The 23,406-nt window shown below is 45.7% G+C and overlaps 2 protein-coding genes, 1 long non-coding RNA gene and 1 pseudogene across 4 annotated transcripts in view; 2 read left to right on the top strand and 2 right to left on the bottom strand.

The window, feature by feature from the left end:
- Positions 1-13,559, bottom strand: part of SART3 (spliceosome associated factor 3, U4/U6 recycling protein) — a 37,940-nt gene extending 24,381 nt beyond the window's left edge. The window contains exons 1-3 of one of the 2 annotated variants that reach the window (XM_077876055.1): positions 12,160-13,559; positions 2,822-2,948; positions 1,367-1,471 (exon numbers count right to left, since the gene is read on the bottom strand). In XM_077876055.1, coding sequence (XP_077732181.1) covers positions 1,367-1,471; positions 2,822-2,948; positions 12,160-12,828 — 901 coding nt within the window. In that variant the 5' untranslated portion in view covers positions 12,829-13,559. The remainder of the gene's footprint in view (positions 1-1,366; positions 1,472-2,821; positions 2,949-12,159) is intronic. The other variant, XM_077876056.1, reaches the window with a different exon arrangement.
- A 331-nt stretch (positions 13,560-13,890) lies between these two features.
- ISCU (iron-sulfur cluster assembly enzyme) lies at positions 13,891-20,761 on the top strand. Its single transcript, XM_077876063.1, has 5 exons — positions 13,891-14,049; positions 15,439-15,552; positions 16,442-16,552; positions 18,658-18,736; positions 20,252-20,761. The coding sequence occupies exons 1-5, from the start codon at positions 13,936-13,938 to the stop codon at positions 20,335-20,337; spliced, it is 504 nt and encodes a 167-aa protein (XP_077732189.1). The 5' UTR covers positions 13,891-13,935; the 3' UTR covers positions 20,338-20,761.
- LOC144300042 (uncharacterized) lies at positions 14,538-16,631 on the bottom strand. The gene is made up of 2 exons (XR_013366681.1): positions 15,960-16,631; positions 14,538-15,668 (listed from the first exon to the last, which is right to left on the bottom strand). It is a non-coding gene; the product is annotated as an uncharacterized LOC144300042 (long non-coding RNA).
- Positions 20,762-21,136: 375 nt separating the features above from the next.
- Positions 21,137-22,843, top strand: LOC144300041 (mitochondrial import inner membrane translocase subunit TIM14 pseudogene; annotated as a pseudogene).
- Positions 22,844-23,406: the final 563 nt, after the last annotated feature.

The raw sequence follows: 23,406 nt of genomic DNA, 5'->3' as shown, positions 1-23,406 counted from the left end.
CTCAAAAATTGATCAATTCTTTTGGGTAGTAAATTTGAAAAATTCTCTTCCTCAGGGCAGTCTATCTTCCAAGTTCCAGGGATTCTCACAAGGTGAAATTCCCCCAGTGGGGAGTGGGGAGAACCAGATATGGAAGAAGGATGTTTAATTTAAAAGGAGAAAACATTGGCGGGGGGGGGGGCGCCTGGGTGGCTCAGTTGGTTGGGCATCTGACTCTTGATTTCAGCTCAGGTCATGATCTCAGGATTGGGCTCCGTGCTCAGCATGGAGTTTACTTGTCCCTCTCCCTCTGCTCTTCCCCTCCCAACTCCCCCAGCTTGCATGCACACCCTCTCAAATAAATAAAACCTTTAAAAAATAAATAAATAAAAGGAGTGCTTTTTAAAAAATATTTTTAAAAAACATTTTGCCCACAGCATTCTCTGATGTGTCCTAAATGTACATACAGAGAATAAAGAACCGGGGACGCCTGGGTGGCTCAGCAGCTGAGCATCTGCCTTTGGCCCAGGGTGTGATCCCAGGATGCAGGATCGAGTCCCACATCAGGATCCTTGCAGGTAGCTTGCTTCTCCCTCAATGTCTCTGCCTCTCTCTCCTCTGTCACTCACAAATAAATAAAATCTTAAAAAAAAAAAAAAAAAAGAGAGAGAGAGAGAATAGAGAATCATGCTACCAACAGGGAAGGGTAAAGAAACTTAAAGGGAGAGGGGTCTACCCTCCACCTGTGCTAGCAAAACATCAACTCAAGCAGACAACACAGACATCTGTGGGGATAGAGGGTTATGTATCTCAACTACAGTGGTGGTTACTAGAATCTCCATGTTTGATAAAATCTCAGAGGTAGATACACACATTGTACACTAAGATTAATTCCCTGGTTTTGATTTTGTGCAATAGTTACAAGATATTGGGAAAAGCAGGATGAAGTAAGTATAGAACCTTTCTGCACTATTTTCCCGTAAATCTGTAATTATTTTAAAATAAAAAGGTTTTAATAACTTTTTAATATCAAAAAAACAAACAAACAAACAAAAAACAAAAACAGTTTTCTGTCCAAAACTTCTAAAAACCCATTCAACATGTAAAAGGCAACCTTTAGTCATCTGGAAATACTATGTAAGTTCTCCCCGCCAGAAAGATACTAGGTGTGAATTTATTCACTCCTTTACTACAAAGGTTTCTTCTATGTATTTTAAAACCAAATATTCTCAAATGAAAACCACAGAAAAATAAGTAAACTCAAATCTTTTTAACTGCCAGACTAACCCCCTCCTTTCTGAATTGGGGGCACACCTCACAGTACAACCCAGGGCAGCAGAGATGGATGCATTCACAGACACTTAGAAAAAGTGAATGGGGAACTTACAAATGTAATCCTTCACAGCTTTCTCAAAGAGTTCGTACACGTGCTCTCTGTCCAGGCCGTCCAGAGCCATGCTGATCTCATCATGCAGCCACTCCAGCCAGAGCTCTGCAAGACAACAGCACCTCCTGCATCACCATCTCCTTCCCCGAAGGGCAGGATGAAAGCAGAGACTTTACTCTGAGTCACGAGCACACAAGCATTTTACCCACCATATACAACTTGCTACGGTTCACAGAAATTCAATTCTTAAAACCTGTACCAAGCACATAGAAGGTTTATGCTTCCAATAAGATCAAACAACTAAAATCATAATACCCTACACCTGTTGGGCATTTTATTATTTTTGTGAAATACTTACACATATATATTTCTCATTCAATCTTTGTTAAATTCCTGTAGATGATAGTCATAATAATGAATACTAATGGCATTTATCAAAGCATTTACGATATTCTAGAGTATTTGTTACATGTTGTACATAGGATATCTCATCCAATCCATGTACTATAAGGCAGAAGATATTGTTAGCCCATTTTACTGCTGGGAAAACTGAGTCTTACAATGTTTACATAATTTGCTTAAGGTCATACAGCTAGTAAAATAATAAAACCAGGAATGAATCTGGGCAATCTGATTTCATACTCAGCAGTTATGCTTTTGGGCAGAGAGAGGGGGACAGAGCTGGATCTGGGACCAGCATTCTCCAAAGCCTCCCTAAAAGATCAATTATAATAAACATTCCTGAACACTCTTCTACAAGATGCATGGTGTAATTATGTTTCAAATAAGCAAGTAAGTATAAATAACCTAAATGCCCAAATACTGTGTAACAAACAAGGTATAAAACATTTGCATTAAAAATTGTTTATAAAACCTTAACTAGGGGTGCCTGTGTGACTTAGCTAACCATCTGCCTTCATCTCTGGTCATGATCCCAGGGTCCTGGGATCGAGCCCCATGTCAGGCTCCCTGCTCAGTGGGCAGCCTGCCTCTCCTTCTCCCTCTGCCTGCTGCTCCCCTTGCTTGTTCTCTCTCTCTCTCTCTCTCTCTCTCTCTGAAGATCTTAAAAAAAAAAAAAGGAAAACAACAGTTTAATTATAATACAATTATGTGGTGCTGAGAGAATGGATTAAATATATAAACACTGGAATGGAAAATAGACACGGGAAAAGTTTAATCACATAAAAAGTTTTCATCATGACATAGGATTAAAAAAAACAACAACAGAATCCAAAATATGAATCAAGATTATATGATCACAACTAAGTTTTGCAAAAAAAACTAGAGGATGAAAAACTAGAAATCATGGACAATGGATGATGGGTTTTCTTCTTTGCATTCTATTTATATGTTCCAGATTTCTGTAAGTAACACGTCCCAGTTTCAGCTCTGAAAACAGAATATATACTCTTCAGTTCTCTGTTTATTAAAGCAGCCTCACTGCTGATATGTTACCTTCAGTCAAAGGAAAGATCTCACTCATCTTCTGGCGAGCCATCCTCACTTTGGTAAGCTCCCCTTCCAGGCGGAGCAGCCGGATCAAATCCACATGGCAGTTGTAGTCATAGACGTTAATAGATAGCTAAAAGGAAAAGAACACCAGGTGAAATTTAAAATGCCACCATCAAAATAACCTAGCACCTTTTAACCACCGGGAACAATGCACATGTCTGCAACAAACAAATGTGCTATCTGGGAGAGCCACTGAGACAGTGATACAACATTTACCTCCAGGAAGAGAAAGAAAATCTCTTTTTCTCTAATAAATGCATATCTCTTCCAATCTGTTCTAGCTGGAGGAGAACGTAGTTAGGTTTCTTTGAAATACAGGAAACATCCCGATGAAACAAACACACACACAGTGTGACCTTAGGTTATTAACTTTGCCAAGCCTCTATTTCCTCATCTGTAAAATGGGAATACCACTAGGGTCTAGTCCATAAGGTTCTTGTGAGGGTTTCAAAAGGTGATTAATAACATGCTTTAGCACCTGCCAGCTCTATAAGAGCTTTCTTCTTTTACTAAACAAACACACACAAAAGTGAAAATCCCTACTGGGAGAAACAAGAATGGCAGTACCTGTTGAAGCTGAGTGATAGGTATACAGATTTATAGATTTGAAACTTTTCAAACTAAAAGTTAAAACAAGTTAAAATAACTGTTTAAAAAGCTATCAGACGTCTGAAACAATAGAAAACAAAGAATCTGTCACTAGCAGACTTTCTCTTAAAGACAGAGAAAGGAAGAAAAAAGAATGATAAAAGACATCATGCAGCATCAGGAAGGAAGAACTGAAAGAGCACCAAATACAGACAAGTATCCTGGAATGGTCCTTCTCATGAGTTTTCTAAGTTTTATGTGGTAACTGACACAAAAGTTTTAAGACCATCTGATACTCAAAACAATAATATTTACAAGTGGGGATGGTAAAGGGACTTAAATGGAACTAAGTTTCCACACTTCACTCAGTGGTAGAACACAGATACCATGTAAGTCAAATACACCATTAATACCCAAGGCAACCACTAAGAAACTATACAAAGCGCTACACCAAAACTCATTATAAATAAATCAAGATGAAATCCTAAAAAATGTTCAAGTAACTCGTAGGAAGGCAAAGAAAGAGAAACAGAACATTTAGAAACAGAGGAAATAGAAAATAATAAAATGTTAGGCTTTAGACCTAACATAGCAGGATTTATCTTAAATGTTTCTGGTCTCAATAAACTAAGAGGGCACCTGGGTAGCTCAATGAGTTAAGCATCCAACTCTTGATTTCGTCTCAGGTCAAGATCTCAGGATCATTGGATCAGGCCCCACATGGGGTTCTGTGCTTACCAGGGAGTCTGCTTCTCTCATTCTCCCTCTCCCTCTGCCTCTCCCCCTTGCACGTGCGCATTTTCTAAAATAAATAAATCTATACTAACTAAAAGACAGAGAACGACAGAGTGGATAAAAACCATATGCTGGTTGCAAGAAACTCACTTCAAATTCAAGGACACAGGCAAGATTAAAAAAAAAAAAAGGGTATACTATGTAAACATTAGTCCAAAAAAAAAAAGCCAAAGTGACTATATTAATATCACATAAAGCAGACTTTGGAGAGAATAAAATTACCAAGGATAAAAAGAGACATTACAAAATGATGGAAGAACCAAACCACCAGGAAGACAAAGCAATTCTAAACATGTATGCAACAAGCAACAGACCCTCAAAATAGATTAAGCAAGACTGTTCAACCTAAAAGAAGAGACACATTCACGCTTATGATGGGGACTTCAACATCCTCCACTTCAGCAACTAAAAGAACTACTAAATGGATAATACAGCAAGGATACATTATCAATCAACAGGATCTAATTCACATATAAAGAACACTCCATCCAATAGTAACAGAACACACCTTTTTTTTTTCTCAGGGGCCCATGGAAGATTTACTGAAACCAAATTATGGGCCCTAAGACCAATCTCGACATTTTTTTTTTAATGATTCATGATGCTATCTTAACATTTTTTTAAATTTTTTATTTATTTATGATAGTCACACAGAGAGAGAGAGAGAGAGGCAGAGACACAGGTAGAGGGAGAAGCAGGCTCCATGCACCAGGAGCCCAACGTGGGATTCGATCCCGGGTCTCCAGGATCACGCCCTGGGCCAAAGGCAGGTGCCAAACTGCTGCGCCACCCAGGGATACCTCGACACATTTTTTAAAAGTGAAATCATAAAAAAAAAAAAAAAAAAAAAAGTGAAATCATAGAGTATGTTTTCTGATCACAACAGAATTAAATTAGAAATCAGTTAACAGTAGGGAAATCTTTAAACATTTGGAAATTAAGTGACGCACTTCTAAATAATCCATGGGTCAAAGAGAAAGTCTCGAGGAAAACTTAAAAATCTGCAGAACTGAATGAAAATGAAAATACAGCAAGTCAAAATAAGGATATAATTAACGCAGTATGGAGAGGAAAACTTACAGAACGAAAAAATTCAATGTATAAAAAGAATCATACAGCATGAGTAAGTGGAATCTGTTTCAGGTATATAAGGCTCATTCAGAGTTCAGTCTTTGAAAATCAACCACTGTAACCCACTAGATCAACAACCTAAACCAAAACTCATGGTATCAACTGATACAGAAAATGCATTTGACAAAATCCAACAACCGTTCATGATAAAAACTCTAGACCAGTTGAGACCTTATTAAAATTTAATTTTGCTCTATAAAAGACTCTAGTAAGAGGATGCAAAGACAAGCTAAGGACTTAAAAATATATATATATGTACAAAGCCACATATTCAGCAAAGGACTAGTATTTAAAAGATACAACTCCATGGGATCCCTGGGTGGTGCAGCGGTTTGGCGCCTGCCTTTGGCCCTGGCCCGGGGCGGGATCCTGGAGACCCGAGATCGAGTCCCACGTCGGGCTCCCAGTGCATGGAGCCTGCTTCTCCCTCTGCCTGTGTCTCTGCCTCTCTCTCTCTCTCTCTCTCTGTGTGACTATCATAAATAAATAAAAATTAAAAATAAAAAAAATAAAAATAAATAAAAATAAAAGATACAACTCCAAACTCAATAAAAAAAAGTTCATTTAGAAAAATGGGTAGGGCAGCCCTGGTGACGCAGAGGTTTAGTGCCGCCTGCAACCCAGGGTGTGATCCTGGAGACTCGGGATCGAGTCCCACGTCCGGCTCCCTGCATGGAGCCTGCTTCTCCCTCTGCCTGTGTCTCTGCCTCTCTCTCTCTCTCATGAATAAATAAATAAAATCGAACGAACGGAAAGGAAAGGAAAGGAAAGGAAAGGAAAGGAAAGGAAAGGAAAGGAAAGGAAAGGAAAGGAAAGGAAAATGGTTTAGGAAAAGACATGAACCAACAAGTATATGCAAAGAGGACATGGCAAATAAATACACATAATCATAATCAGCATCATTAGCTATCAGGGAAATGCAAATTAAAGCCATAATGAGCAGGGTGCCTGGGTAGCTCAGTTGGTTAAGCATCTGCCTTCGGCTCAGGTCATGATCCCAAGGTTCTAGGATGGAGCTCCACACAGGGCTCCCTGTTCAGCAAGGAAACTGCTTCTCCCTCTCCCTCTGCCTGCTGCTCCCCTGCTTGTGTGAGCAAGTGCCCACTCTCCATCTCAAATAAATAAATAAATAAAATCTTTAAAACACACACACAATTAGATATTACACACCTAACAAAATGACTAAAATAAAAAATAGTGACAACATCACACTGGAGAAGATGCAGGAAAAAAAACTATAAAAAAAACCAACTAGCTCACTCAAACATTGCTGATGGGGAAGTAAAATATGTATGGCAGCTCCAGAAAACAGTTGGGCTGTTTCTTATAAAATTCAATGCACAATCACCACATCACCCAGCAAGTGCACCCTTGGGTCCTTTTCCAGAGAAATAAAACCCCTGTTCATACAAAACCTGTATGTGAATATTCATAACAGCTTTATTCCTAGTAGCCAAAACTAGAAACAACCCAGATGTCCTTCAGCAGTGAATCATTAAAGTAACCATGGGACACCCACACTGTGGAACACTACTCAGCCAGAAAGAAAAAATGAACAATATACACCCAACTCAGATGAGTCTTAAGGGAATTTTGCTGAATTGGAGAAGCTAATCCAAAAGATTATACACTACATGACTTCATTTATAGAATATCCTTGAAATGACAAAATTGTAGAAATGGAGAACAAGTTAGTGGTTGCCAAAGGTCAGGAATTGTAGCTATAAAAAGACAATAGGAAGGACCCTTGTGATGACAAAACTGATCTGTGTATGGACTGTATCAATGTCAACAGCTGGGTTGTCTGGTTGTCTTATTATATTGTAGTTTTACAAAAGGTTATCATTGGGAGAAACTAGCAAAGGGTACACAGGCTCTCTGTAGTATTTCTTACAATTGCAGGGAAATCTACAACTATCTCAAAATGAAAAGTCTAATTTTTTCAAAAAACTTCCATGTAAGTTGGGGTACGAGGTTACTTGAAGTCTGTACACAAACACTAGCCTCTACTCTTCCAACATCTGCCACAACATTTCAGCAGTATCTCCCTCTCCTTCATTCAACTGACACTCTGACAAGGTACTTAATAATCTAGACACTAGCTATTGCAATAAAATACACAGAGGATTTGTCTCACCAGGTAGCAAGCCTTAGTAAGAATGAGTTAGATCTTGGAACTGACACAGGATTGACAAACTGAACAAAAAAGAACTCCCAGAAACAGACCCACACAGACAAAAAACACATGACAGAGTGGCACTGGTTGAGTCTATTAAAATGAATTCACAACCCATGACCATGACCCCCATTTGAACACTGATTCAAAAACACTGACTGGAGAAATTCTTATACATATTCAGTAATAGAACATTTCAACAGTAACAACATTCCTTGGAATCCCTGGGTGGCGCAGCGGTTTGGCGCCTGCCTTTGGCCCAGGGCGCAATCCTGGAGACCTGGGATCGAATCCCACATCGGGCTCCAGGTGCATGGAGCCTGCTTCTCCCTCTGCCTGTGTCTCTGCCTCTCTCTCTCTCTCTCTATCATAAATAAATAAAAATTAAAAAAAAAAAAAAACATTCCTTGTAGCTTGTTGGTAATGAGACCAAAAAAACAAACAAACAACAAAAACGGAGCAATGTCAGAAGAACTAATAAACTGTGGGACACCCACCCAATGGTGTACTAAATGTAAGTCGTCAAAATGAACAAACTGCAGCCACAAGCAACATGGATAAATCCTAGGAACACACTGTTGAGTGGAAAGTAGTCCCAAAAGATTACACATATAGCATGATACACTTTTCAAAAGCTCAAAAGTGAACAAAAGTGGGCAATGTATTACTTAGGGACAACATACATAGGTGATAAAACTATCCATGTTTTAAAGAAGGAAGCACACCAGATTCAAGAAAATAGTTACCTAGGTTTTAGGAGGGGAGGAAGGGCCATAGAGTAGGAAAAAAGCCCGTAGTACGTGCAACAGCACTGATGAAGTTCTAACTCTTAGCAGTTTGATTGTCACATTTCACAATTTACAAAAAAAAAAAAAATCATTTTACGGATGTGAACTGCTTTGTATGCAAATTACATGCAAAAAAGACAATAAAGACTCAATAACAGAGAAGAGTCTGACCTATAAATTTTTTTTTAAATCTTAAGACTGTTAGCAATGTTCTCCTGCTCATGATATATAAAATAAGCTGAGCCCATCCCAAGATTACATGATGGGTTGAAGAAGGACTGGACTAGGGCAGGCATCAGCAGTGTAATCTCCCCGAGTTCTCAGTTTCTGTATTTGTACCAGGAAGGAGCCGGAATAAACCCCCACTTCTCAAGTGGGCTGCCATGACACACGTTTCAAAACCAACTGTCAAGTGTGCACTCAAGTAACATAAAGAAGTGAAGTTTGCCCAAAATGTACTTTCCTTGTTAAAGAAGAGGCAAAGGCTCTCCCTGTCACCCACTGCTCTCAACTTACTTGGATCTGAATGGGTTTTGGAGCATGAAGCAGGGTGAACAGTCCTTGCTAGTTAGCGGGATTAATGTCTACACAAGTGCCCCTTACATGAATACCACACATAGGTCAGGAAAAAAGGTATAAAAGTCAATGAAGTAGAGAAACTGCCACCAGGATGGCTTTTGGTCTAAGTTTCTGATTTTTAGGCCCAAATAATAAAGACACTATATACGAAGAGGCGTTCTGAAAGTATCTTATTAAATGCATATGAAGATGCATTTAAAAGACATTTCCACAGAGTTCGCTTAGTACCAACAAATAAACACACATACTAGTCTATTCTGGTCCCAGAACATCATTAAAAAAGGATTATTTAAAGAAAGAAGGAGGGGTACCTGGGTGGCTCAGTGGTTGAGCATCTATCTGCCTTTGGCTCAAGCCTTGATCCCAGGGTCCTGGGATTGCTTCCCGCATCAGGCTCCCTGCAGGGAGACTGCTTCTTCCTCTGCCTATGTCTCTCCCTCTCTGTGTCTCTCATGAATGAATAAGTAAAATCTTTAAAGAAAGAATGGCTTGGCCAATGCATAAAATGATGTGTTGATTTCCTGACCCCCTGACAGCACAACCCGGGCCTGGAATATTGGTAGAGAAATAACCAAAGGCCCGGTCCAAAAGATAGAACAACCACTGCCATCATGGGAAGGGCAGGGAAAGAACAGAGCAGGTCTTGGCACAGCACCTACTGTGTCAAATTTGCCAGGAGCTTCCTAAGTGGCGGTTCACTGAAGCTCCCCCCAACAGTCCAGTGAGGGAAGCACTGTCCCAACCCTTGTCTTAACCATCTAGGACATCACAGACTCAGAGAGCTGGAATAAGGGACCATGAGGCGCCATTTTTAGTTTCAGGACACAAACACAGCTAACAGGAAACCTTCGCTTTTGTTACATGGACAGATACCACAACTAACTTCAAGCTTTCACAAAATCCATTCAGGGATGAGGACTGGAATTCACAAAATATGACAAGGTTGAGTTTTTCGCAGGCCTGTCTAGAAGTTCTTCATCATTATGCTTCCCCATAAGAGCCGTTACAGCAGGAACTATAGGCTCTGGGATCAGGATGAGGGGTGAGGGAGGTTTGGAAAAGCTGGAAAAATCAATCTCTAGACCCCATCATGACAAAGAGCTTGATAGAGCCAGAAGCTCTTCAATTCACATCACTTGGCAGATCTCATCCTGTGTGGTCCCCGTCTGGGCTCCATTCCACGTTCTGTGGCCTGAGATAGGGCAGGTGACTGCAGGACACCAGGAGCCAGGAGCCCTCTGCTTTGACTCATCCTCCTTTCTCGCTAGCTGGTTATCCTCATCAAGGACTTAATCTTTCTGCTTCCAAGCCTCCGCTTCCGCTCAAACAGCTAATCCTATTTCCCCTGCCTCACAGAAGAGTGAGCTAATGGCTTGTGGCAAAGCCCAAGGCTAGAAGTCAGAGACACAAATTTTCATCAGGACAGGGACATAGCCTGGCACCCTATATTACTGCATTTTCTGAATGAATAAAAGACTGAACAAACACGGGTGTACTTATTTATAAAAAGTAGAAAAGGTAACCACTTGCCTACCCCAACTGGGTTCCTTTGACATTCGAATATAACGACAAATAAAACAAGTGCTGCCAATAGATATCATCATCGGGGACACCTGCGCCTGCCTTTGGCTCAGGGTGTGATCCCGCTGCGCCGTCCCTAGATGGTGTCCTGCACTGGGCTCCTGGTGGGGGAGCCTGCTTCCCCTCTGCCTTTGTCTCTGCCTCTCTCTGTGTGTCTCTCATGAATAAATAAAATCTTTAAAAAGAAAATAGATATCGTCACTATTTCACACCACAAGTATCACTGCCAAAAAGGACATTATATGGAATCTCATACCCAGCAAGGTTAAATGAGAAACATAGGTTAACAACTTCACATCACTAAGTGATTTCATATCAGTGTGGCTCTTGGTCCACAGAAAACCCCGACCAATTCAATTCCCCTTGTGACTGAGCAAATAATTTCATCATCCATTCCGAGCCTGTTTCCTCATTGCTGAGACGAGAATGCGCTTGATTTGTTTGCCCTTCCGATTCTACTCCCCACCCTCTTCCCTGTCCTGTGCCCTCCTGTGTGAACCACATCCGTGGCGCCTCGGCTCTCTTGCCTCCAGCAGGGTTTGCCCAGCAAAAGGCACCAACAGATGTTGGGAGAGGAAGAGAGGTCACGGCATTCCTTTCCCCAACCCCAAACCCCGATGAGAAGCTGGGACTTCCCTGACTAAAGGTCTCACCTGCTCTCAGGTGCCCTCTCCATACAACTTATTCGGAAAACTGGTCAGTTTTCTCCCCTAAACTCTTCAGGTCGAAAGGTGGACACAAAGTCCTGCTGTCACTAGCCCTGAGGTACTGCACCTCCACTCCTGATTTGTCTGCCCACACTCTAATACACACAACAGTCCCTATATTAACCTTCTCTCGAACTACCCTAATCTTAATGTATCGCCTATTTCCTGCTGGGACCTCGGATTAGACAGGAGTTACCAATCAGACACCATGTCACCAAGGTGCCGGGCACTGGGCTATTCATTGCTGTTAGGACAACCACATGATGGAGAAATGCTCCCCATTGACGGGGGGAGCGGGCATGCCCAGGGCCGGCAGACCCAGGTTTGAGGCCCGCCCGGTTCTGCCCCCCGTTACTGGGGTCTCCAGGCAGGGCTTCCCTCCTCTCCGGGCCTTGATTTCCCCAAGGAGACCACAGGGGAAAGCGGAGGCTCAGAGAACTTAAGAAATGTGCCTGCACTCACACGAGCACAGAAGAGCTACGACCGGGACCTTAGCCCCCAGAAGCTGAAATCCCTCCCGTCCCATTTCCGTTATCGTGGTCATCGTCGTGGGCACTGCTACTGAAAAGAAACGGAACAAGCCACGCCCTCACGAATACAACTTCACTGCGGCTGCTGACCACGGCTCGACAGCGCGGAGACGAGCGGCAGCTCTGGAGTCGCCTCAAAGGTCAAGGCCCGGCCCGCCTCTTCGGCCAGAGACCTCCCTCCACGGCGAGCCTCAACCTCCTCCCGCGAGAAGGGGCATACTCCACTTCCTCCCCCGGGCTCAGCGAGACAATGCTTGCAGGGCACGCGGCAAGCACTAAGGGCTCAAAGGACGGGAGCCGCGGTGATTAAGAGCGGCTTTATTCCCGCCGGGGACCGACCGAGGGGTAGGGCGGGGGCCTGGGAACCGGAGGGAAGGAGCCGGCCGCCGCCCGGCCCCGGACGCACCTGCTCCTCCAGCCGCTCGATCTCCAGCTGGTTCTTCTCCTCCTCCTCGTCGTACTCCCATTCGTACTCCCCGGGGGAGCTCTCCGCCGAGGAAGCCATGGCGTACTCCTCGTCCCCATCGCTCTCACTCACGCCCTCCTCCTGCTGGTCCCACCCCGGCCCCACGGCCTTGTATGCCGCAGCGGCCACGGCCCGCGGTAAAACCTTCCTCCTCGTCCTAGCCGTCTTAACGCCGTCCTCCTCGCCCTCCGCCGTGGGCCCGGCCTTCGGCTCAGGCTCCGCTTCGGAAGCCGAAGCTGCGGCCGCCGTCGCCATCTTGCGCTTCCAGTGACTCCCGGGTCTTCTCGCGGCCGCCGAAGACCCGCTGAAGTAGAGGCTGCCCGCGGCGGGCGCCTGACCAAAATTCCGCTCTCCCGGCCACCGAAAGGGAAACCGTGAACCTCGAGTGACGGGAAAACCTCGGAATGCATGGAATTTCGTGTTGCTTTCACATGGGTGTAAAGGTGCTCGCAGAGAAAAAGCTCCCCAACACGGCATGTGTTCCGTTGCAACTTCGGGCAGAAGTTGGGTCTTTGCACCGGAAGTGGGGGCCGTAGAGGAAGTCGCGGGGCGATGATTGAAGTCAACGGTTTGGCGCCATCTTGAGAAGGTCAAAAGGAATCTTGGCATAAACGCCCGTCTTCCCGCCTAACCCGACCCGGAGCTTGGTTCAGCGTCCCCAGCATCTGAGCCTCAAACGAGGAAAAAAGCCTCCAAGTCTTCAGGGAAGGATCGATCACACCACTCACGAGAAAACCCGTTTCCCAAAGAGATTCCTCCCCTTTACGTAATACCTGGTGCCTAAGTAAGCATTAAATACACGTGTGAGGTTTCTGGTCTTATAGGATCCTATTCTGCAAACCGGTATTAATAAATTTCATGACTAAGCGTTTCTTTGGAAACCCTTCATTTCCAGGCATTGTCACCTAAGTAGGTCAGTTTGCTGCCTTATGAGAAGAGAAATAGATGCAGGCATATACATATACAATCAGGGTATGGCGTGCTCGTTTCCTCAATTAAGCTCCATTTTTGAGGTAGGAAAATACTGTTTGCTCGTTGCATTTCTCCCTCGTTAGTGAGGTTCATTATGTCGGGAACTCATGTGTTTTTCTTTTTCTTGCATGCCCGAAGCCTAGTACAGCGCCTTGACACACGGTAGGTAGGTACTCAAGTCGTACTTGCTCAATGCATGAATTGTCCTTGAATTAGTACAAAAGCGGGGATCGAAGCTTGAAGAGATGATGTCATAAGCCTAGGGCCACGCAGTGGAGAAGGTGCAGAATCAGGATTTTTAACCCAGGATTGCCCTTCTTTGAATCCCAACGGAGTCTGTCTGGGCAACCTTGGACAAGTTACTAAACCGGTCTGACCCTCAACTTCCCAAGCTGCACATGAGGTTCAAAGTAGACTGGCTGATCCGCCGCGCCGGACGCTGGCGACAGGGCTCCGCGAACACAGACCTGGGCCCCCACGCCCGCCGGCGGACACCGCCGCCCCACGCCGGGTCGACAACGCCGCACTCGCGAGCCCTCCAGCTTCAGGCTTTTAGTTCGGCGTCCCGCCCACCCCGGGGGCGTGGCCCAGACGCGGCCAGAGGCGGACACGTGCACCGAGCGCGAGGACGCAGGCGCGAAGTCGCGGTGACGTAACGGGCGCGCGCTCCAAGCCGGAGCCGACTCGCGGGCGCGCTCCCCCCCTCCGCCTCGCACTCGGCCTGCGCAGGCGCAAGCCCGGAAGATGGCGGCGGCTGGAGCTGGCCGTCTGAGGCGGGCGGCGTCGGCCTTGCTGCTCCGGAGCCCGCGCCTGCCTGCCCGGGAACTGTCGGCTCCCGCCCGGCTCTACCACAAGAAGGTAGGGACGGCTGACGGGATGCGCGAGGCCCGCGATGGCAGTGGGGCGGGAGGGCGAGGACCGCCGAGGGGGCCCGGGGACGCCGGCGCTCCGCGGAGGCCCGGCCTGAGGAGGCGCGGCCGCGGGGGCCTCCTACTGCGGCGGGGCTACGGGCCTCCCTCTCGCGAGACTCGGACCGGACGAGGCTTCCCTCGCTGCGCCGTGACTGCCCGCGCCGCGGCCGGCGGGCGGCGCCCGGGGGAGGGCGACCCTCTGGGACCCGCCACCGACGCCCCCCGGCGCGGGCTGCGGCTTCAGCGGGGGCCGCCGCTACCCGGATGGCCTCGGGCAAGTCCGTGCCCTGCGTCGGGCCTGTTTTCCCCGTCGGTAAAATGGGGACTCAGGCAGCAGCCCCCTCAACGGGAGCCCGCCCGGTGGAAATCACTTAGGGTGCAGTAACTGGTGGAGGAGTTCGTAGCATACATAATCAGCAGGCATAAGGTTCTAAATTCTTTTTTTTTTATTTTTTTCTGGCGGGGGGCGTCGGGGAGTGGAGGTAGGTGCGTAGTTCGCAGCCCTGGCCTTCCGAGGCCGTCGGGTCCCCTAGACCTGAAACGTCCCCGCTCGGGAAACGCCTAAGGAACGCGGTGAATCCGCGTGAGGCCGAGAGTCCGGACGGGGTCCTGTCCTACAGGTCCTCGCGCTTGGAGTCGAAATCCGTGGTCAGATGGGAAAAGAGACGGGAAGATGGGGTCACTTAGGGCCGCTGGGACACAAGCTCCGAGGCTCCCTTAAAGCCTTTCGCGTGCCGTGCGGGTCAGCTGTGCCGGTCGCGGCTTCGGCGGGACCCCGCCCCTCCCCTACCGGGGGTGTGTTCTGTTGACGGTACACGCGCTCCACGCCCGGGCGCTGCGAGCCTCGCAGCCTGCAGGGCGCGCTGCTCCCCCCGACGGATGGCCCGGCCCTGAAGCTGGCAGGAGGACGGGTCTCGTTGTAGCGTAACAAAAAAGACACCTTCCGTAGCACTGTTCCTCGCGTGACGTTCTCCTCGAGGCTTCTGGGAAGCCCTTTGATTGCTGGACCGTACTTATTTTTTGGATCCCAAATCTGGTGACTTAGGCGGTGAAGATCAGGTAATTATTTGTGACTAAAAACCCTATGGAGTTAAGGCATGATTTTTGCCGATTTTTTTCTCCAGGAACTCCTATCTCTGAAGGTAACTGGAGAAGAGGTACGAAAATGATTGGTTCATAAAGTCTCATTGACAGGAGCATAAGCCTTCCTCCCCAGGTGACATTTGCTATTTAGGGACAGCCTGACAGGTTCAGCTTGCTGACTTAACATCGAGTTGGGGAGACCCGTAACAAAAAAAAGAGGGATGGTGCATTTCTCTTAACCTTCTCGTTGCAGGTTGTTGATCATTATGAAAATCCTAGAAACGTGGGGTCCCTTGACAAGACATCAAAAAATGTTGGAACTGGATTGGTGGGGGCTCCAGCATGTGGTGACGTAATGAAATTGCAGGTACCGCTGGTTTTCATCCTTAGTGGTAATGACAGCAATCCCTTTGCTCACACAGTGCTTCGCTGTTGACAAAGCATTTGCAAGCACAGCTCTCCATTTGGTCTCTGTCTGGATTCCTGTGAGATGGTGGGATGGGTCAATGTTACTGATTATTAGGGTAGGGACTAAATCTTAGTTCTCCTTTCCCGCACACTGTGCTGACCCTTTAGGTGTCACTTTTCTACTCTATCAGTTTAAATTCCAACTCCAGCTAAGAAGAAAGTTTTGTGAATTTTACTGGTGAAAGGAAAACCACAACCATTCAGTTAGCAGTCCCCAGTGAGACAGGAAATACCACATATCAAGCTCCCCCCCCCAAAGTGGAAACAACACAAAGATAGTAACTGGCACTTTGAGTAAACCTGTACCTTTGTCCACATCTTCATCATGGTGAGGGGACAGCTTGCTGGAGGTCTTCATGCCTGCCTTGGAAAACAGAAGGCAGGAGGGAACCACTAGATGTCATTTCATGCCAGACTAAAAAGCACTCACCAGAGACGGTTATTGCAGACTCCCCCCAGTGTGTAAAGATGCAGACGGAATGAGTAGCCAGGAGCAGAACTTCATAGCCAAAAAGCAGACTAGGGTTGCAAAACAAAAAAATGGGTAGGGGCATATTTTTTGTCTTATCTTTACCAGATTAGGCCTGTATCATTTTGGTGATCATTCCTACATTTGAGTCTTCATCACTGAGCCCTTTTGACAAAGCAAATTCAGTAATTAATGTCAAAACTTAAGGTGTGGAAAGCAAGACCAAAGCCCTTGAGGAGAGCCCCCAGTGAACCCCCGTAAATGCAGGATCTATGAGGTGGCATCAGGAACCACTGCTTAACACCTGTCTTTTTTCTAGATTCAAGTGGATGAAAAGGGGAAGATTGTGGATGCCAGGTTTAAAACATTTGGCTGTGGGTCTGCAATTGCCTCCAGCTCTTTAGCCACTGAATGGGTAAAAGGCAAGACGGTAAGGTTGCTTGTAGATGGACAGAATTAAATCATATTCTCAACAAACCTGCCTCTGAGTTAAGGGAGGGTCTAGTTATGGGGGGGCGGCAGGTTTTTGTTTTTGTTTATAAAATATTCTAAGTTTTTTTTTTAATTCCTCCTACTTCGGCTTTGATTAAATTCTCCCTTTGGGGATTATGGATAATTTTGTTGTGTGTTTTGTTTTGAGGGGGGTTTGTTGATCATTTGTTTGGGGGTTTTGGTGGTATTTTGTTTACTTTTGAGAGGGGCAGAGGAAGAGAGAGGGTATTAAGCAGGCTCCACACCCAGCACAGAGACTGAGGCAGGCCTCAGTCTCATAACCCTTAGATCGTGACTTGAGCCAAAATCAAGAGTCAGACATTTAACTGACTAAACCACCCAGGCACACCTGTTTTGTTTTGTTTTTAGTTAAATAGAAAAAAATCTTCACTTCCACCTCTAACAACAACAACAAACTATAAAGAAATCTGTGGCTTTCTCCGAGGTTGTTGATTATTATTTCTTAGGAGTCTAAAGGTGAGAGAGGTTGTATTGTCGTTGGTATTCTTATTCATTACCTTCTATCATGTTTCAGGAAGGATTGCAGGTGGCTTATAATGATTCATGAAATAATGGACAAGCCTGTGCTAAAAGAGAGATTAAAGAATTAAAAACTGCAAAGATTAGGGGCAAAGTGATCAAATCAGGTGTTTGGTCAGCAGGCCCTCTGACGATGGAAATGAGAGAGGCTGGAATGCCTTTTTTGTTTTCTCTGCCAAAGCCTCTTTCCCAGCAGCTGCAGAGGTAGAAGGTCCCAAACCCACTGAAGAGCTAGAGCTTCTAAAATCCAGTCATTAAAACCTCTCAGAAAAGCCAAACTATAGGGCTGCTTATCTTTGCAGCCCCGAGGGACAAGTTCAGGGAGCTGAGTCATGGAGGTGTGTGCTTGGGGAGCTGGGCAGCTCTACTGCAATGCAGTATGCCAGGTCATGTGCTGCCTGCTTCCTGTGGCTCAGGGCCTTCTGGCTGGCAAGCTCCTTTGGCAAGCATAGACCTGACCTGTTCTGGAGGAGGTGGCTTTGAAGTGATTTGTTAAGAACTGTCCTCAGGGAAAGGGGAAGTGAGACAAGGCACCTTTGCTCCCAGGATCTGGCCTTTGAATTGTAATCAGAAAGTGAAGGAAGAGAGCCTTTCTTTGACCTTGAGGTCCTCCTATCTTGAGTTACCAGGAACAGAACGTAAAGCAGAATTATCCTTGAAGTCAGCAGAACTGAGAAACTGGGGAGCAGGTGGGCAAATCTGGCTTTCCTTAAGGCAGCAGGGCTCCATTCCCCATGGGCCTGCCTCATGCCCTTGGGCACTCAAGCAAACTCAAGCATCCTTTTCAGTCTGTTTTGAAGGCATAGATTGTCTTAGGTAGAAGATGATCACAAGACTGGTCTGTGCCACTGCCAAGTGCTGGAGTGCCACTGGCCTATTTGCCATCTCTCAGAGCCCCCTAACACCATTCAAACTTCTAGTTGAAGGGATTTATTTTAAACATTTGGTATAAGACATCAGTGAAGCTGATATTCACAAAACCAGAATAGGAAATCACTGCGCTAAAACAAAAAGACTCCTATCACTGGCCTCAAGCAGACTTCTAAGAGATGTCTCACTGGCTGGCTTGTAGAAAAGGGTCTTTGCCGGCCCTGCTTACCCCAGCCAAGCAGTAGGGTGTGTATATTCCATACTGGAGAGTCCTGGCTGTAGCCTTGATGCACAGTGAGTATCCTTCGGGGTTGGTAAATGGAAATCATCCCCCACCACCCTGTCCTGATGGCCTCTTTGGCCTTCCTTTTTTTTTATTTTTTTTTATTTTTATTTATTTATGATAGTCACAGAGAGAGAGAGAGGCAGAGACATAGGCAGAGGGAGAAGCAGGCTCCATGCACCGGGAGCCTGACGTGGGATTCGATCCCGGGTCTCCAGGATCGCGCCCTGGGCCAAAGGCAGGCGCTAAACCGCTGCGCCACCCAGGAATCCCCTGGCCTTCCATTTTTATTGCTTGTTCCTCAAGCTAGAGCAGTGCTAAAACTGTTAACTCTCACATACGCATCTCAGGTGGAGGAAGCCTTGACCATCAAGAACACGGACATCGCCAAGGAGCTCTGCCTTCCCCCCGTGAAACTGCACTGCTCCAGTAAGTCTCTGCTCCAAAATGCCGACGAGCTTGCACAGTTGGGAGTAATTTTGTCATGGCATCAGCTGGCATTTGTGACAAAGTAATGGCGAGCCCGTTTTGGTTGTGGAGTTCATAATTTTTGGAATGGTTTAAGTCCCCAGGTCTCACAGCCATCTCAAGAGAGTCTTACAGGAAGGAGTGTGTGCTGGGCATCATGCCATGCTTATGGCATCACTTCTAAGACTCAGAAACGTTCTCTAGTCCACAGATAGTGTCATTACCCTTCCTTCTTACAGACAGGGAAGCAGGGCTTAGCTTAAAGTGCCTCAGTTACATGGCTTTTAAGTGGGAAAGTGAGGCCCTAAGCCCCAGTCTTTGATTCCAGAATCTGTGCTATTCCCACCCCATTGGAATCAAATTAGGACCAATGAAGGAGAAAATTCAGCTTCTGCCATAATCCTGTCTGGTGCGTGTAACATGTAACATGTTACTGTGTCCGGTCTGCATCTGTGTGTACGGGATGACTAAGCCCAGTTGTGCAACAGCCCCCTGTACACTGTTCTGAGAGAAAGCCCAGATGCCTAAAGACTTACACTTGGCTTTGCAGTTCAGTCTCTGTCTTAAATCTAAAGCTTTCTCATCTTCTCTCAACCTTCTAGGGGAAGGAGGGAATGAGAAACAGTAGCCTTACTTACTCATGGAGGTTTACTGACCAAATTAGTCAAAAACCAGCATTGAGCCAGGCCTCTTGCCAGCATAAGACTCATAGGGGAACTGAGTGCTGGGGCAGGGACATGCTAAAACAGTCGTCAGGAAGTCTGAGACGAGTTCTTTCCACCTGAGCTGGAATTTGAAGCACCCAGGAGCCAAGGCATAGCTTGTAAACATTTTCAGAAAACCCCCAGCTATTTCATTTGGCCTTCTTGGGTACTGCAACTGTCAGCTACTGCTCTCTGCCACTTGCTTGCTCTCTCTTGTCATTCCAACATTCTTAATTTCTGACACCCCCCCCCCCCCCCCCCGCCCACAAAGCCTCATTTTTAATATTGACTCCAAAGCCAACGTTTTCAAACTTGGGATCACTAGAGAGTTGTTATATGGCAGATGCCTCCTATCAACGGGGGCATGGCCTAAGTTACGCCAGCTCACTCACCAGCATCCACTACACTTAGTCCTGACTTCATGTGAGCAGATGAGAACTAACATCTCTGGTGGCCCTCCGATACGTCAGAGGCTTTATTAAGTCCCACACTATCCCAGCAAGGAAAGAACGCCCCAGTGTGATAGGACAGAGGGGGATTCCAGGAGACTGAGGGACCAGTCTTGAATCCCAGGTATTTTAAACACCAGCCTTTCTCCGAAGCCACCAGGCAAGAGTAATCAGGCTTAGGAAACAGATGGCTGGCTCTCCTGGCTTGCCCCAGGCCTCCAGCCCTGCCCAGCACCGCTGCCCTCCAGCTTTTAAAGATGCGTTCCCAGACCTTCTGTGTACAGTCTACACACTTAGGCTGTCTTTCCTTGTGCTCCTTCCAGTGCTGGCCGAAGATGCAATCAAGGCTGCCCTGGCTGATTACAAACTGAAACAAGAACCTAAGAAAGAAGAGGCAGAGAAGAAATGAGTGCTCAATGAAGTGTCCAGCAGTGTCTGACACCCGCCACGCGGTCACTGTAGGCATTCAGAAGCCCCTCACACTACAGTAAAACAGCTCTGAGACGCACAAAGCATTTGCTGGTCACATGGTGGCTCCAATGCAAGCAAAATACAGTTTATTCGTTCCAAGTCCTGTGCTTTCTTTCAGCCCACTTTATCGCCTTAATCCAGTTTGTGTATATTTTGAATTGTGTGCATGGCCTCAAAACTGAAATCAATCACGAAGTCTCAAGTGTGGTTAATCCACAAAGTGCGCAAATACCTAATCTCACCTGAATCTATCTTGAGGAAGATTACCAGTAGAAGGCCTTGGTATGATTATTTGATAGAACCAATTATTGTACATAAAACATTTACATATATAATATATATAATAAAGGAATGTAAGATCATGTTTTTCTCTGATAAGCCTTGTCTCTTGGATCCCTCGCTCAACCCAGGGTCCTGCCCAGGGCCCCTTGGGGCTCCCAGGTACTAACCCGTGATGACCTCTGCACCTTTCTGAGCAAACTGGACAGGAAAGACCATGGACAGATGGCTAGATGGGTGTCACATTTTATGAAACGGCGAAGGTGAAAGGAAAGAGCCATTTCTTTTCATTATGCTTTGCGGTTTGTAAATTGACAAATCAACATGAGTCCAGGAGATTCTTTTTATAATTTCACTGGCTTGTGAAATGCCGAAAGCTGAGAAAAACTGGCTTTGACAATCCCCTAAAGCTGCAGACCAAATACAGAGCAACTGGAGGGTGGGGTGAGGAGGGAGAACCTATGTCTGGGCAGCACCTGTCTGCCAGGTGGTGGCCTTGTCACTTTGCCTTAGAGGTGTGGAGCTGGTGGCTGCAGCCTCCAGGCTGGGATGCCAAGCCAGAGCCATGGCTAGTACCGTGGTAGTGGTTGGACTGCCCTCTGGTGCTGTGGGATTTGCAGGTCCTTACATCTTCTACAAGCCATGAAGCATGTGGAGCCTCAGACAAAACAAGCTTTTCAGAGTCTACCAAAATCTGCCTTCAATGGTGGCTACTACAGAGGTGACTTAGAACCCAAAATGACTAAACGGGAAGAAGCATTAACACAGGCATAAGCCACTAAAGGTGAAAGAAGAGCTGCCCATCTATGCATGACGCTTTTAAAATCACCCAGATGGGGGGATCTCTGTAGATAGCAGCCAGAATGAATGAAGCTGAAGATTTTCTAAAAGGTGAAACGAAAGAAATGAATATATGGTGAATTTTAAGTTCTTAGGAGTTTATGTATAGAGGCACCAACTTTTTATAATAAAATGCCTCAGTATGGGGAGAGAGAGAAAGCAGGAGCAGGGGTGGGAGGAAAGAAGCAGACTGCTGAGCAGGGAGCCCAATGTGGGGCTTGATCCAGGATGCCAAGATCACCCGAGCTGTAGGCAGACACAACTGACTGAGCTACCCAGATGCCCCTCAGCTACAAATTTTAAAAATGATTTAGCACAAGCTACATCAAAAACTTGGGTATGTTTCTTTGTATCTGAGGATTTTAAGTCAGATTAAAGAATATTTTTGGAGGCTAATTGTGGATACAATTTGAATAGAAACGTATTTTACTCATTTAACAAACTGAGTAATACCTATTTTGCAGCAAAGTGAACATGCCCATCTGTTCTCAAGGGGCCCCCAATCTAGTGGGAGAGTGACAAACGTAATTAAAATCTAATGTGATTAATACTGTGATGGAATTAGCACAGGTCCTTGTTCTCTCATCGGGAGAAAAGGCTGTCCAAGTTTCAGAGAACTGACCCAGCAGCTTGGAACCTTGAATTTAAAAGTGAATTTAGCCACAACTTTGACCCAAGGTGTGTGTATGTGTATATACATACATACATACACCTAGATCAACTTCTTAGGTTATATGTATCACTGACAGAATTCAGATTTCATACATTAAAGGCTGTAAGAGTATGATTTTAAAAACAACACCTGGAGGATGAATTGAAAATGGAGATTTCTAGACCCAACGTTTGGCTTTAGGTTCCTGCCTGTGACTTCTGATGGCCTCCAACATGGTTCTGGGTGGTGGAGGAGCCAGGTCACAGGGAAGACACTGCTTTTGTCCATTCTCTGTCCTGCTGCACGCAGGTGTGATAGTCAAGTAGTTCATTGAGAACTGTCGCATGTACAGCGACCTGAGGCTTAAAAAAATCTCCATCCCCCCCCAGCATGAATAACATCCTGCCTGCCATCCCTTCTGACCCTCTTCTGCACCCACCCCTAAGGTTGTGTCTTTCATTCCGAGGTACCCACAGTCCTGCATCAGCCAAAATCCCACTAAAGGAGGCCCAATTTTCTAGCAAAAACATGAACTTAAAGTACCAGCTAACCAGGGCATCTGGATGGCTCAGGTCATGGTCCTGAGATTGAGTCCCACATTGGGCTCCCTGCAGGGAGCCTGTTTCTTCCTCTGCCTATGTCTTATGAATAAATAAAATCTTTTATAAATAAAGTACCAGCTAACCATCTCAAATTTTCAACTTTTCAAAAGTAGAATAGTTGTTTTTTCCAATGGTGGTTTTTTCGTTCAGGCATGGGCTAGCTATCTCTTCTCTTTTGTTTAAAAACAGAAAAGAAGAAAAAAAAAAAAAAAAAAAACAAGAAGACCTCTGAGTCCTGAAGAAGGGCACAGAACTTCAAAGGCCATTCCCTCCACAGCCTGTGGAGAGGGCCACAGAGCAAGGCCTTTATAAGAATCTCAAATTAGGACCGCCGGGAGGAGCCATGTCAAATTGTCCTGTGTGGTGCATTCTACTATTTAATTCACAATCCCTCTAGGCTAAGCTGGTCTTGTTCCCTTCTTCATTATATGTGGCAACACTGCAATTCCCCACCGCTTTTCTTTGTAATTTAAAAAATGAGACCTTTCTGTCCCAGTTTGCATCCTCTGAGAGTTGAACCAGAATTCTACACATCACAGGCCGCGCACAAACAACTTGGGCAATGTTACCAGAACAGCCCAAACCTCAAAATAGGTGGTTGTGCAGCTCAAAGAAATGAATTTTTTTGGACTTA

The sequence above is a fragment of the Canis aureus genome, chromosome 27 (assembly GCF_053574225.1).
Source record: "Canis aureus isolate CA01 chromosome 27, VMU_Caureus_v.1.0, whole genome shotgun sequence".
NCBI lineage: Eukaryota > Metazoa > Chordata > Mammalia > Carnivora > Canidae > Canis > Canis aureus.
This window is presented reverse-complemented; position numbering and strand designations above follow the sequence as displayed.

Bases quoted from the DNA above. Each gene is read 5' to 3' on its own strand.
- ISCU (XM_077876063.1), top strand. From the start codon at position 13,936: ATGGCGGCGGCTGGAGCTGGCCGTCTGAGGCGGGCGGCGTCGGCCTTG. The intron at 14,050-15,438 runs GTAGGGACGGCT...TTCTCGTTGCAG, and splicing joins CCCGGCTCTACCACAAGAAG to GTTGTTGATCATTATGAAAA. The intron at 18,737-20,251 runs GTAAGTCTCTGC...TGCTCCTTCCAG, and splicing joins CGTGAAACTGCACTGCTCCA to TGCTGGCCGAAGATGCAATC.